This window comes from Amblyomma mixtum, chromosome 4, assembly GCF_055824585.1.
Source record: "Amblyomma mixtum isolate Tamu chromosome 4, ASM5582458v1, whole genome shotgun sequence".
NCBI lineage: Eukaryota > Metazoa > Arthropoda > Arachnida > Ixodida > Ixodidae > Amblyomma > Amblyomma mixtum.
In genome coordinates, this window is record NC_143015.1 from 149,988,325 (window position 1) to 150,001,968 (window position 13,644).

At 50.1% G+C, this 13,644-nt stretch overlaps 1 protein-coding gene across 1 annotated transcript; it reads right to left on the minus strand.

The window, feature by feature from the left end:
* Positions 1 to 582: 582 nt before the first annotated feature.
* Positions 583 to 3,164, minus strand: LOC149348745 (uncharacterized). Its single transcript, XM_089541839.1, has 3 exons — positions 3,146 to 3,164; positions 1,463 to 2,074; positions 583 to 590 (listed from the first exon to the last, which is right to left on the minus strand). Exons 1-3 carry the CDS (start codon positions 3,162 to 3,164, stop codon positions 583 to 585), a joined length of 639 nt encoding a protein of 212 aa, XP_089397965.1.
* Positions 3,165 to 13,644: the final 10,480 nt, after the last annotated feature.

Consider the following 13,644-nt stretch of genomic DNA (forward strand, 5'->3'; position numbering starts at 1 on the left):
TCAATTGCAAAGTAACGGTTTTTGCTACTTTTCCTAAAAAGTAGAGAAGCGATTACGAAGCTCCACACACAAGAAGGTTTTTGTTGATTTATTGAAGGAAACTATTAGCACGCACAAGCAAACAGTTAAGAAAGAAGGGGATGCCAGTCCATGCGCATCTCACGACGTCTTCCGTTTGTACCATGCTCCACATTCCTCGTCGTTTTAAACCAGAAAGGAAAACTCGAAAGTTCACAAAGTGGAGGCGATGTCAATAAGGGGACATTTTGGTACCAATCCAAACTTCGACCTTAGTGGCTTTCATGAATATAAAGCTTTGAGAAAATACTGTTCATTTGTTCTCCAACGAGAACACCAGGGCTGAAACGGTTTAAGATGCGCTGCTTTTGTCATATTAGCAGCGGTGCTCTTCCTCGTATCTGCATGGCCATCACCTGTCCTGATGTGATCGCTTTTTGGGCTTCAGTGGCCCGGTACAGTCAGCGCCGGTCTATGGACAGACGACCGTAACCGGTGGACAGCAGGGCGGAATGTTAGATGGTCCTTCTTTCAGGCTGAAAATTTTCTTTACATCAGCTGAGGTCAGGCACCTGAAGAAGAAAAATGCATAATCATATTGTGCAACGCTGGATATCTTAAATTATTTGTCACTCTAGTTCTTTGCAAAACTTTAACAGTGGCGGCTACAAAATTACAAATTCCGCCTGAACGAATTAAACGGTGAAGCACTGTTACTATCCTGAGACTGCGAAGCGAACCTGTCTGGTTTGTTACGATCACTCTGGGCCAACGTTTGTACACTAGGCAAGCGGACACAAAATAAGGTGGCAGGAAATATGACTCACCACCAAAGAGTGAGTCACATTAGCTTGAATGTTTTTTATGATGATTTCCTTTTGCAACAGAAGGGCAGATTCCGTTGACCTACCCTTACGAAAACCATGCTGGCTTTGATTGTTGTTGTTGTAGCCTTTGACAGAATGGCACATACCCACACTGGGGGATCGGCCAAGAATCGGAAGGTAAAGGTTGGTATTCACCTGTACGTAGTAAAGGCAAAAGAAAAGCACACGGGAGAGGAACACCGGGGGTGTCTACCACAAGGAGGGCAGGAAGAGGAGGAAAAAAAATAATAATCAAACAAAAAAATATATATAGGAGTTTGGGTTGGAGAGAGAGTGAGAGAGAGAAAAGAGAGAGATTAATTCGAAAAATAATGAAGCATAAAAAAGAAAATACTGAAAGCTTTAGCAAGGCAGTCGCTGAGATTCCAGCAAGAAATTTTGAACAGTGTCACAAACAGACCTGTGGCTGAACCCAAGCGTGGTGGCACCAAATGATAGCGAGTGTGGGCTGCTCAAACTAAGGCCAAGTTGCTGTAAGGGCAACTCCAGCGGTCTTCTTCTCAAAAAGGTGAAACGACGACAATGTAGCCAAAAATGATCGATAGATTCAGGCTCACGGCAAAATGCACAGAGGGGAGATGACGCCAAACCAGATCTGTGCAGATAGAAATTTAGAGGGGGGATGCGGCAGCGCAACCTCGTCAGAGATACTTCTAGCTGTCGAGATGGACAAACTTTCCTGCTCCAGGAATATTTCAGACGCTGACATTCCGCCGATGTTAAAAGTGCTGTGTCCTGCGCGCTTAATAACGCTTGTCGCCGGAACCTAGATGCTGTGATATACGCTGTAGCCGGCATGATGGGCAACACGGAGCCGCCTAGGGAAGCCTTTGCAAGGTTATCCGCGATCTCATTTACAGTCACGCTGCTGTGGCCGGGTACCCATATCAAGTGAACAAGGCTCAAATGCGAAGGAAGTAGCGATAAAAAAGTGCTTAAAGTGGGACAGTCAACATGCGATGCGAGGGACGAACACAAAGATAAAGAATCGGTAATGACTGCCACTGCAGAAATAGAAGAATCAAGCTTGCGCAGGGCAAGAACTACTACCAGAAATTCAGCTTGGAAAGTAGGGGTGAAATCCGGAAGGCGCAGCGAAAAGGACCAGTCTAAACTCGGACAGAAAATTCCCACCCCTGCCTTTTCGTTGCACTGAGAGGCGTCGGTTGCTATTGCAATTTTTGTAGGTAGGGACCTTAAATGATCTTCTAATAGTCCATTTAAAATACGGGTGGTAAAAGTTTCGCGTTTTGAGGAAAAAGGTTGTCGAAAACAATGTGGACAGAGGACCCACTGCTTAGTGCTGGAAGGATGTTGTAAATCTGCACGTTTAAAGGCTCAAGCATCCTTTGCACGAACACAACCTGTGGGGTATGAAAACGAGGCCAGTGGACACCAAAAAAGGAAGTCGGCTGGCAACAGAAAATGCTTTGCGAACGGTGAAAATGGGATTCAAAGATTTTGAGGCAAGTCTGCACAGTTAAAAAGTGAAATCGGGATAACAGAGGGGGAATGCGGGCCTCAAGGTACAGCACATTGGTAGCCACGAATTTGGGGACGCCAAGGTACATACGAAGCACCTCCCTGTACAAAAGGATGAGAGGACGAAGTTTGTATGATGAAGCCGAGCCTGAAAACAACACAGAGACAAATTCTAAAATTGGCCTGACATACAATACGTAAATCATTAGGAGCGTATCCCTGCGCATACCGTACCTGTGACTGCATAGCCTCCGTAACATGCCTGCGGCACGAGTCCCTTTCACAGCAACATGGCCAATGTGAGGCCGGCAGGTTGAGTTTGTCGTCATAAATGACGCCTAGGTATTTTGGGATTGAACTTGAGGTATTGGTTGACATTTGCATGAAAGAGAGACCACAACAGGATCCTGTAGAGGAAAAACAAGGACGGCACATTTGTTAATATTTAATGTGAGGTGTAAACTGCTCAACCAGTGCTCGTGTTTTGTCCTTCTCTTGTGTCTCGTCTTTGATTGCGCTGTTTTTCCAATTCGTAAAACATGTACCAACCAGCCCGTATTTGCCCTCTTCTGGAACTCAAATATGATTGCAATTGATCATAGAGGGAATGTATATCAGGCGCAGCCGCAAAAATTGCAATGTCGTCCGCATAGACGTAAGTGCAAACATGGTGGTGGTGAGGAATGGAGCTCAGAAGGATATTGAACAGCACAGGCGAAAGGACAGCTCCTTGCGGAACACCTCTCGTCTGTCTGTACCTCTCGGATTGTACCCCATTATAGACGCAGAATTCCCTGTTATAAATGCAGATATCCAAGCAACTAAATATTCTGAAAACTGGAGGGACTGTAACCTGTGTATTAGGATGGAATGCTCAACACTGTCGTAAGCTTTAGAGACGTCGAGCGTAACCAAAGCAGCATACAGGCGTTGACGACGAGCTAGAAGAATACGACTCTCAAGATCTACATGTGCATTCCATATCGAACATCGCGGCCGGAAGCCGAGTTGACACGGGCTGAGAATAGTTCTGCGGTCCACGAAGGCAGAAACCCGCATAAGTAACACCCTTTCTATTAATTTTACCACTTTTGATGTTAGAGAAATAGGCCTAATATTTTCCAATTCATAGCCTCCACCCTGGTTTTTAAGTAAAGGGATCACCTTGGCCAGCTTCCACTCAGAAGGGATCCAAGCGTGTTTGATAGAATAGTTGACCAGGTGTAACGTTTCGTGTCGTTAGGAGAAGCGCCGGATGCTAGCGAAAGATTGAATATATGCAATAAGTACGGACATAGAAGATCAAGAACATGTTTTACATGTTTAGCCTGAATGCTGTCAGCGTCAAGGGCTTTGCTATTCTTCAAGCTTAGAAACGTGTCAAAACTTCAGATTCATCTGTGGGTTTTAAAAATGTGGTCTCAGGAAAGTCTTTCTGTGGACAGCACGAGACCTTACCTGGTGATGCGTCTTTTTTTGGACTGGCAGCAAAGTGGGCGTTAAAGCGGTCAGATAATGCAGATACAAAAATTTATTCACCATCAACGACGATCTCGACATATCAGGGTGATTAGGGCACTTTCCTAGCACGTCATTGATGACTCGCCAAGTTCGGTCTGGTTGACTCATAGACATGTCACTGAACAATTGTTAGTAATATTGTGCTTTTGCTTTTCTCAGTTTGGCTGTAATCTTGTTGCGAAGTTTTTTGAATGCTGCAAGCGTTAACTGACACTTGCTTTTCAAAAATGCACCGTAGAGTTTGTTCTTTTGACGAATTAACTGCATGTGTTCGGGATGGATCCAAGGTTTTAGCGCATGCCTATGAAGCTTAAGGTTTTTTAGAGGAAAACAAGAGCGGTACATTTTCAAAAACGTAGACATAAAGGCATTGTAGGCGTCGTTGGTCGTGTTTTCCTTGAGTACCGTAGACCAGTCGTTGTTCTGGATCTTGACACGAAATAAGCCCAATATAGAATAAGTAATGTTTTGATGCTTAATTATGGGCAGTCGTCGCTTTACTCGAGGAGTGTATCGGGAATAAGCTAAGAATATGGGACGATGATCGCCAATGGCAGAGCTTAAAGTGCCAGCCGCCACCACAGGAGTACTAACATTAGTTATGAACAGGTCCAAAAAATTGGCAGAGGCTTAGCTTGGTTTGGCTGGTGGTGTATCTTGGTAGTGCTGTTATATTCTGCCGTGCTCGTAGCGTGTCCCACCAGGCATCGGGTCCAGGAGCGCCGCCGCATTGCCGAAGGAGGAAGGAAACGTGGGCCGGAGACGGGGAGTAGGGGAAGTGAAGGAAAAAACTGTATTTACATGGTTACATGATTAATTACATTATTTACAAGTGCGGGACTGAGAATGGCTCTCAGTGGAAGGGAAACGTCTTCGTCAACCGTAGTCGACTGGAGCTAGCAGGCTTTTTTTCGGCCACACTCACGGCCGAGTTAAATATCGTTCGGTTTCCCCAGATCCCTGGCTGGGGAATAATGTTCCACGAGCACTGTCCAATCGGATGGACCGAAGGGGACGTTCTTGTTACCACCCACGGCTGGGCAGGTGCGGGTTTTTCCACTCTCTCGCAGCTGGGTCGATGAGAGGGGGAGATGCTGACTCATCCAGCCCTGCGGGAAAGGAATCTCCCGAAGTCTTCCAGCAGGTGAATGAACTTGCTTCCCCGCCGATTGCCCAGAACGCGAGTCGGGGACACAGAATTCTTCAATTAACCGCCAGCGTGACCGGCGCCGGCACGTCGCCTTCGCCGTGGTAGCTCGGACAATACCTCCGGCGCGTCTCCGGCCTTCGCCGCTATAGTGGTCCCTCCGCTCAAGGAATTTCGCTGGGGTTGCTGCTGACAATGGCCCTCGACATTCCTGCCACACTAATCCGCTGAGGCTCGGAGGGGCATTCCAAGCATCCCACTTCCCATGGTCGTCGCGAGGTTGTCGGCCTTGTTGATTGTTCACGGTAGCTGCTTGATCGGGCCCACGTGGTCCGAAGTACGGTCACAACAGCACGTCCGCCGCCCGAAGAGGTCTCGTAGTGGTTGCAGCCAACGCTGCTGCGCGCAGAGACCTGGAGTTGTGTCCGTTCGGCTTTTGGTCACAGCTGGGCCCAAAGGTTCTTCTTGCTTCGTTGACAGCTGTAACGAGCTCAACCAGCAAAGTCCAAAGCCCAACAAGCAGAAAGCGCCAAACCGACTTTAAGAACTGCCAAGCTGTTTTCGGTCAACAAAGTCTCTTTAGAGAAAATGAGCTGTCGCGTGAAATTTACTTCCTCCTCCGAAAGTTTCCAAGTTTGACCAAACCAGAATACACAGAGCTTGTTTAGCCAAAAGGGAAAAATTTCCTAAAATTTTTTTTTTTGGGGGGGGGGGGGGGGGTGTGCCGTAGCACGGTTTATGTCACAGAAAGCCACCGCCCGTGAGAGCACAAAGGGAAGGTGGAGCTGCTGAACACACATACAAAACAGACAAAAATGATTCCCGCTAAAGCAAAAAAACAAAATACAAATTTGCATAGCGGATTAACGTCCGGGGAGTCAGGAAAGGGCATTACACGGGAAAGCTTCGGCTGAGGCCATCAGCGTTGCCATTATCTCTTACGTTTCTGCAACGCATGTGAACTGAGTCCCGCAATGCCAAGCTCCAAAATTTCGCTCTCATTTCGCATAGGAGAGTGTAATGAACAAAAGACAAAAAACAAGCATTAAACTCAATATGAGATTATGCGTCATATCCGCCCCTTGCGCGGCCGTGGTCCGACAGCTGCTTTAGCAGATGAGACATTACATAATGCTAGGAATTTCAGCTTGCATTTCTGTACAGGAGAGTTAAATGAACAAAAAGAAACAAGCAATAAACTGAATAGGATTATTCCTCGAAACCGTCCAGAAACAACGTTACGATTGGAGGAATTTACTGGTTCCTATTCTTCAGCCGCCCCCTTCGCGGCCGCGGTCCGATAGCTGCTCTAGCAGGTGCAACAGGACACAAGGCTAGGAATTTCAGCTTAGGACCCTTAACTGTTCCTCGTCCAAGTCTCGTGGTTCTGAAGTTTGGCTGACGCTCAGAAAGCAGAACGCGAGAAGGGAACGGACGAGTGCGAATGCCGTGCCAGCGTATCCGTCTCTCTCGGATCGGGTTCGCGCGTTGCGTTCTCTTGCCTTGTGTTCCCACGGGGCGGGTGCGAACTCTTGAGCACCGAGGCGCCAAATTGGGGCGGCCACGCGGTTCGGATTTCAGTCGAGCAGTCAACAAGAGCCGCACTTTCCCCTTAATTAACTCTTCCCGTTTGGCCACCTCTGTGCGCTGCCGCTCCGTGGAAACCCTCGCAGTTGGTTTGCGTGGCGCGTCACTAGCAATCGCTGAACCGTCACAGGTAAAGTCGCTGGCGTTCGCCTCATCTCCAATTTGTGATCCAGCCTGCTCTGGCTCACTACCGTGAGAGTTTATAAGGGTTACAGGGTCACGTTTGCCCTCTTCACCCGCGTGCTCTGCTGGCGCTGCGAATTCTGGAGTCTTCGAACTGGTGAGGACCTGCGCAGCGTTATCTCCAAGACTAAGGCCCTTTTCTTTGGGCAGCCTATCCAAGCGATTTGGGAAAATCGAGGGATGCTGCATAGGCAGGTTTTGGGAGACGGCTGCCTCGGTCAGACGCAGCCCGAGCGGGCTCTCGATCGCGACACGGGCAGTAAGTTGGTCGTGTTCGATACCTTTCCTATCCTTATACTGGCGGTACAGCAGGCCAGAACGGAGTTGGAAAGGTATGTTCTTCCGTGACACACCTATGTCACTTTGGTGACTCAAGTTGCGTAGATTTTGGTCTTTCTCTTGCTCAGCGGTGAACGTTTCTCTGTCCACACGAAGGAGCTCGAGAAAGCCATCCGAGTGGGGCAACACAAGATCGGTATTCAATTCCTCACCTAGCCCCAGCTCATCACTTGCGCCTGATTCGGAAGACTCACTATCGCCTGCACTACTATCGGTACTCTTTACCCCTGTGCTAGTAGTGAGTAAGTCCTGGGCTGGCTCGTCATTAGGTAGCGCGGAGCCGTCACAGCTTAAGTCGCCGGCGTTCGTCTCATCGTCTGTTTGTGACAAAGCCTGCTCTAGCTCATCACCGTGAGAATTTACAGGCTTCGGGCTTACAGGTTGAGGTTTGCCCTCTTCAACCACGTGCTCCGCTGGCGCCGCGACCTCACGAGCCTTCGAAATGGTAAGGACCTGCGCAGCATTATCTCCAAAACAAAGGCCCTTTTCTTTGGGCAGCATATCCAAGCGATTTGAGAAAATCGAGGGTTGCTGCATAGGCAGGTTTTGGGAGACGGCTGCCTCGGTCAGACGCACCTCGAGCGGGCTCTCGATCGTGACGCGGGCAATGGGCAAAGACACACTAGTTTCTGTGGAGCATAACTCATTTTCGGGTGTTCGGTCGCGAGCGGCTGTCGTTCCGTTATCGTTGAACTGATCATGGTTTCGAGGAAGCGCTGAGACGCATTCCTCGCTTACGATAGAACTTGCAGTTGCCGCTTTCAGCGCGCGACTGCTTTCTGGAGGACTACATTTTTGCTCTGCGCCTACGCCTTTCTGGGTTGCAAGGACAATCTGCTCGGCATCGCGCTTTTCAGCTAATGCCGCGCTCTGGCTTGGAGTTCCACAGTCGCTTTCAGGTTTGTCCTCTTCAACTACGTGCTCTGCTGGCGCTGCGAATTCTGGAGCCTTCGAACTGGTGAGGACCTGCGCAGCGTTATCTCCAAGACTAAGGCCCTTTTCTTTGGGCAGCATATCCAAGCGATTTGGGAAAATCGAGGGATGCTGCATAGGCAGGTCTTGGGAGATGGCTGCCTCGGTCAGACGCACCCCGAGCGGGCTCTCGATCGCGACGCGGGCAATGGGCAAAGACACGCAGTTTTCATTGCCGACTTTAATTTCTTTTCGCGCCGAAACCTCCTGATTTAATGTCGAATTCCTGTCGGCGCGCTTCGCCTCTAAAATTTGTTGCAACTCCAAACGCTTTAGAGCAATTTCTTTATCTAACCTGTCAGCCTCCTTTTTAGCGGCTTCCTTGCGGTAAAGGCGTTCTTTTTCAACCCTGTCGGCCTCCTCCTTGCGTTCTTTTTCAACCCTGACGGCCTTCTCCTTGCGTTCCTTTTCAACCCTGACGGCCTTCTCCTTGCGTTCCTTTTCAACCCTGTCGGCCTCCTCCTTGCGTTCTTTTTCAACCCTGACGGCCTTCTCCTTAGCGTTCCTGATTCCCTCCTGAATGACTTCCCAGGTCTCCAAAATTTTGTCTCCCTCCTCCTTAGCACCACATTCCTTAATAGCCTCAATCAACTGCGGCTTTCTGTGACTTTTCCTGGCCTCAATACCCAGCTTTTCACACAGCAACATCAACTCTGGCTTCTTTAGCTTGCTCAAATCCATGGCAATTCTCGAACGAGGACTTTCAAAAATAAGCTGCTACGTGAAATGCTTAAGCGAGCACGTGCAGAAAAACAATCTACAGGTAGTGATAAATTTCCAGAGTTATCAAGCCTGGCAGATTCTTAAAGAAAGTCAAGCGCTCACCACTGCTGAAGCCAGGACCAAGCGTGATAGATCCCACCGCTGCCACCAGTTGTTATATTCTGCCGTGCTCGTAGCGTGTCCCACCAGGCATCGGGTCCAGGAGCGCCGCCGCATTGCCGAAGGAGGAAGGAAACGTGGGCCGGAGACGGGGAGTAGGGGAAGTGAAGGAAAAAACTGTATTTACATGGTTACATGATTAATTACATTATTTACAAGTGCGGGACTGAGAATGGCTCTCAGTGGAAGGGGAACGTCTTCGTCAACCGTAGTCGACTGGAGCTAGCAGGCTTTTTTCGGCCACACTCACGGCCGAGTTAAATATCGTTCGGTTTCCCCAGATCCCTGGCTGGGGAATAATGTTCGACGAGCACTGTCCAATCGGATGGACCGAAGGGGACGTTCTTGTTACCACCCACGGCTGGGCAGGTGCGGGTTTTTACACTCTCTCGCAGCTGGGTCGATGAGAGGGGGAGATGCTGACTCATCCAGCCCTGCGGGAAAGGAATCTCCCGAAGTCTTCCAGCAGGTGAATGAATTGCTTCCCCGCCGATTGCCCAGAACGCGAGTCGGGGACACAGAATTCTTCAATTAACCGCCAGCGTGACCGGCGCCGGCACGTCGCCTTCGCCGTAGTCGCTCGGACAATACCTCCGGCGCGTCTCCGGCCTTCGCCGCTATAGTGGTCCCTCCGCTCAAGGAATTTCGCTGGGGTTGCTGCTGACAATGGCCCTCGACATTCCTGCCACACTAATCCGCTGAGGCTCGGAGGGGCATTCCAAGCATCCCACTTCCCATGGTCGTCGCGAGGTTGTCGGCCTTGTTGATTGTTCACGGTAGCTGCTTGATCGGGCCCACGTGGTCCGAAGTACGGTCACAACAGTGCTCTTAGTAAAGCTTATGTTTATCAAAGTTTTGCCCATTTGTTTTACATGGCATTATACTCACCACACGAGGGCCCCCACGTGCTGGGAGATTTGTGCGTGCCTCGGTAGCCAAAACGAGCGGCTGACGCTAACGGATGATTGTCTAGAAGCTCCGAGCTACGCGGCCAAAGCCGGCGGCCGAGGTTGCGGATAACCGCTGGATGGATGGATAGGAGCGCTCCCTTTGAAACGGGGTGGTGGCAATTGCCACCATGCTCAGCTTTCCTTTCTTTATTTTTTATTTTTTGTTATTTTATTTTTAATTTTTCTTTTATCTTTTGTTTTATTTTCCTTTACTTCTTTTTTTTCTTTTTATTTTTTTATTCGCGGCAGCGGCACGCAGCTGCTGCGCGGCGTGGATCCGCTGGGACAGCAGCGACGAGCTGAGTTGGGCCCCAGTTTTCTCTCCGTCTGGCGTGACGTCACAACAGAGGTCAAGCTAAAGGTCAAACGTGGAACCGCCGGGACGACGCTGAAGGCTCAAAACCTAGCGCAGTATTGCTTTCGCAATAATACTAGAAGTTGTTGGAGTTACACGAGTAGGGGTAACGATTAGATTCCGAAAACCTGATGATGTTATTCTGTTCATTATTTTTTTCGTCGCAACGCTTTCAGTAGAAAGATTAATTTTCAAATCACCCCCTAAAACCAACCTCAAGCCATTCGTGGCGGCAAATTCAAGAACGGAGTCAATAAAATAAAAAAAAGACGTATTAGCGCAAGGGGTGCGGTACATAACACAGCAAAGAGAGTTGCTGTTTTGCAGGCACAGGTCCTCATAACTTGGGCGTAAAACAGTAAAATTTGGCAATTCATCACAAGACATTGTGTGCGAAGCATACATCGCTACAGCACCACCACGTTTTCAAGTTCGATGAGCAGAGAGAGAGAGAGAGAGAAAACTTCACTTCAACAGGAATTCGGGGCACGCCCCAGGGTCCCCGCACGACCCCACTGCACTCAAGTGTTAATGTTCCTGAGGTCCATAATACTGGCAGCACGGCCGGTGGCGATGGTCTGCACGGCCGGGTCCTCCGAGCGCAGCAGGGTCTCCCAGTCCACCCAGGTCTTGAGGTTCTCTAGGTCCCGCGGGGGAGGGTCCGCCGAGCAGAGGGAAAAGATGTGGAGGGAAGAAGCGAAGGGTTCTGGGCATAGGGCGCATGCGGAAGTGGGAAAGGATGGATGATAGTGGGCTAGGTTAAGGGGTGAGGGGAGAGTGTGCGTCTGTAGTCTGCGACAGAGTGTTGCGTGTTTGTTATCTAGGGAGGGGTGGGATCGGGGATTCACGAAGGAGCGCATGCACACATTCAGTGAGCTGACCCAGGCATCTCGATGAGCAGAAAAAAAAACCTATATCCACTCAGATTACAGGCGCTATCCTGTGAAGAAAACCAAGTTTCGGTTATCATTATAATAGTAAACCTGAAAGCAAATTGTTCAAGAAACAGCGTGAATTGATCAGCTTTGAAGAGAACTTCATTGGGCCGTTGTCTGAAAAGGGACAACCTTCCCTCGGTTGTACTGATGCCGCCCGATACACAGTGATACGGAACGGCGACAACAATCGCCCGCCACAAAAAAGATGCAGAACGGCGACTAGTGCCGCCCGACACACAAAGATCTGTTCAGCGAGGGACAAGCGTTTACGTGAACAACTGTTTACACTTCCAGAAATCGAAGTCTTCACTTTCACCATCGTCAATTTCGACGGCTCCAAGGGCATTTCACGCAGAGTCAACGATCTGCGGCTGCGCAATTAAGATATAAGACCACATTGGCACACGTGACAGCGTCGCTGGCAAGATATCTCTAGCCTAAATGATTGCTCCTTTAGCCAACTATTGTAAACTTGCACTCTCAGTTCTCCCAAATACTTTGCTTTGGCGCTGCACCATTAGCCTCGCAGCACAAGGAGTCTTTTGCGTTTCGCCAACATCGAAACGCGGATTGCGCGTCCGGGTTCTAAACCGGGAACTCCGGCTGTTCTTGTTGTTTTTGAGAAAAAGAAATGGCACAGTAACTGTCTTTTTTTTTATGCGAAGCATACTACTTTAGCTACCACTTCAGCCCTTCACCGTGGTTATGCGCCTCCAAATCACGTGATACATGACGTCACACCACCTGACACGATGACGTCACGACAGTAGAGAAACGGGGGCTCACCTCGCGCCGTCGCTGTGGTTGTGCGCCTCCAAATCACGTGATACATGACGTCACACCACGTGACACGATGACGTCACGACAGTGGAGAAACGGGGGCCCACCTCGCGCCGTCGCTGTGGTTGTGCGCCTCCAAATCACGTGATACATGACGTCACGACAGTGGAGAAACGGGGGCCCACCTCGCGCCGTCGCTGTGGTTGTGCGCCTCCAAATCACGTGATACATGACGTCACACCACGTGACACGATGACGTCACGACAGTGGAGAAACGGGGGCCCACCTCGCGCCGTCGCTGTGGTTGTGCGCCTCCAAATCACGTGATACATGACGTCACGACAGTGGAGAAACGGGGGCCCACCTCGCGCCGTCGCTGTGGTTGTGCGCCTCCAAATCACGTGACACGATGATGCCACACCACATGACACGATGACGTCACGGCAGTGGAGAAACGGGGGCCCACCTCGCGCCGTCGCTGTGTATGGATGGATGGAAACAACTTTATTACACACACACACACACACAAAAAAATCTTCCAGGGTGGTCCCCTACTGGTTCAGGAGTCCACGGGCCTGTGCTTCATGTAAAGCCCGATCCACCAGCCATTTCTGGCCGGCGGGTTGAGCGGTCCGTAAAGCAGCCTCCCAGGAAGAATGGGTGGGATTGGGGATGGGGGATACTGCCTTTGGGGAAGGACATTCCCAAAGGTAATGGAAAAGTGTGGATTTGGGCACGCCACAGGTGTTACAATCAGGAGGAAAGGTGGGATGAAAGCATGAGAGGCGGTGGGGTGAAATAAAGCAGCCTGTCTGTAATTGCCGCCATGTGGCGCTGGATAAGGGCGACAAGGTACTGTGGGGTGGTGGCAGTGTCATGCGGCTGAATTTGTAAATTGTGGTAATTTGTTGATATGTAGAGAGGACCGAAGGGGCTTCTTGCGCAGGGTTGGGTGCCTGATCCTCCGGGGTCCGGGAGGAGAGTTCTCGGGCCAGCGCATGAACGCGCTCATTACCGGGGATCGAGGCATGCCCAGGGACCCACGACAGAGTAACCGTTCGGTCGAGAGAGGTGGCCGTGGTAAGAATACGGTGTGTTCCCGGAGTCGCCACGCCCTTTAGGTAGTGGCGGTACGCGGCCTGTGAATCTGTGCAAATTTCTGTTATGTTTTTGTCAATGATGGAGTGGGCCAGAGCAAGTACGATGGCGGCTCCTTCCGCCTCTGCAGGCGAATTAGTTCGAATAATGGCGGCGGCCCCCACTGTGCCGTCTTCATAGGCTGCGACTGCCGTGAAATATCCTGGTTTAGAATTTTGTGCCGCGTCGACATAAAGGATATCGGAGCGGTTGCTGTATGTTTTGGTGTAATAGCTCGCTCGTGCCTGCCGATTACCGTGATGGAGACTAGCACTCATATTGCGCGGTAGGGGCTTCTGATATATGTGATCCTGCGTGCGCAGAGAAATCATGTAAGGTGTAGGACTTGTTGGGGTGGGAATTGGTGGATTGAGACGCAGCTTTCGCAGTAGGCATTGTCCTGTTTCCGCGCGACTCAGGCGGACTAATTGGTTGGTGCGTTGAGCCTCTATTAATTCGATCACTG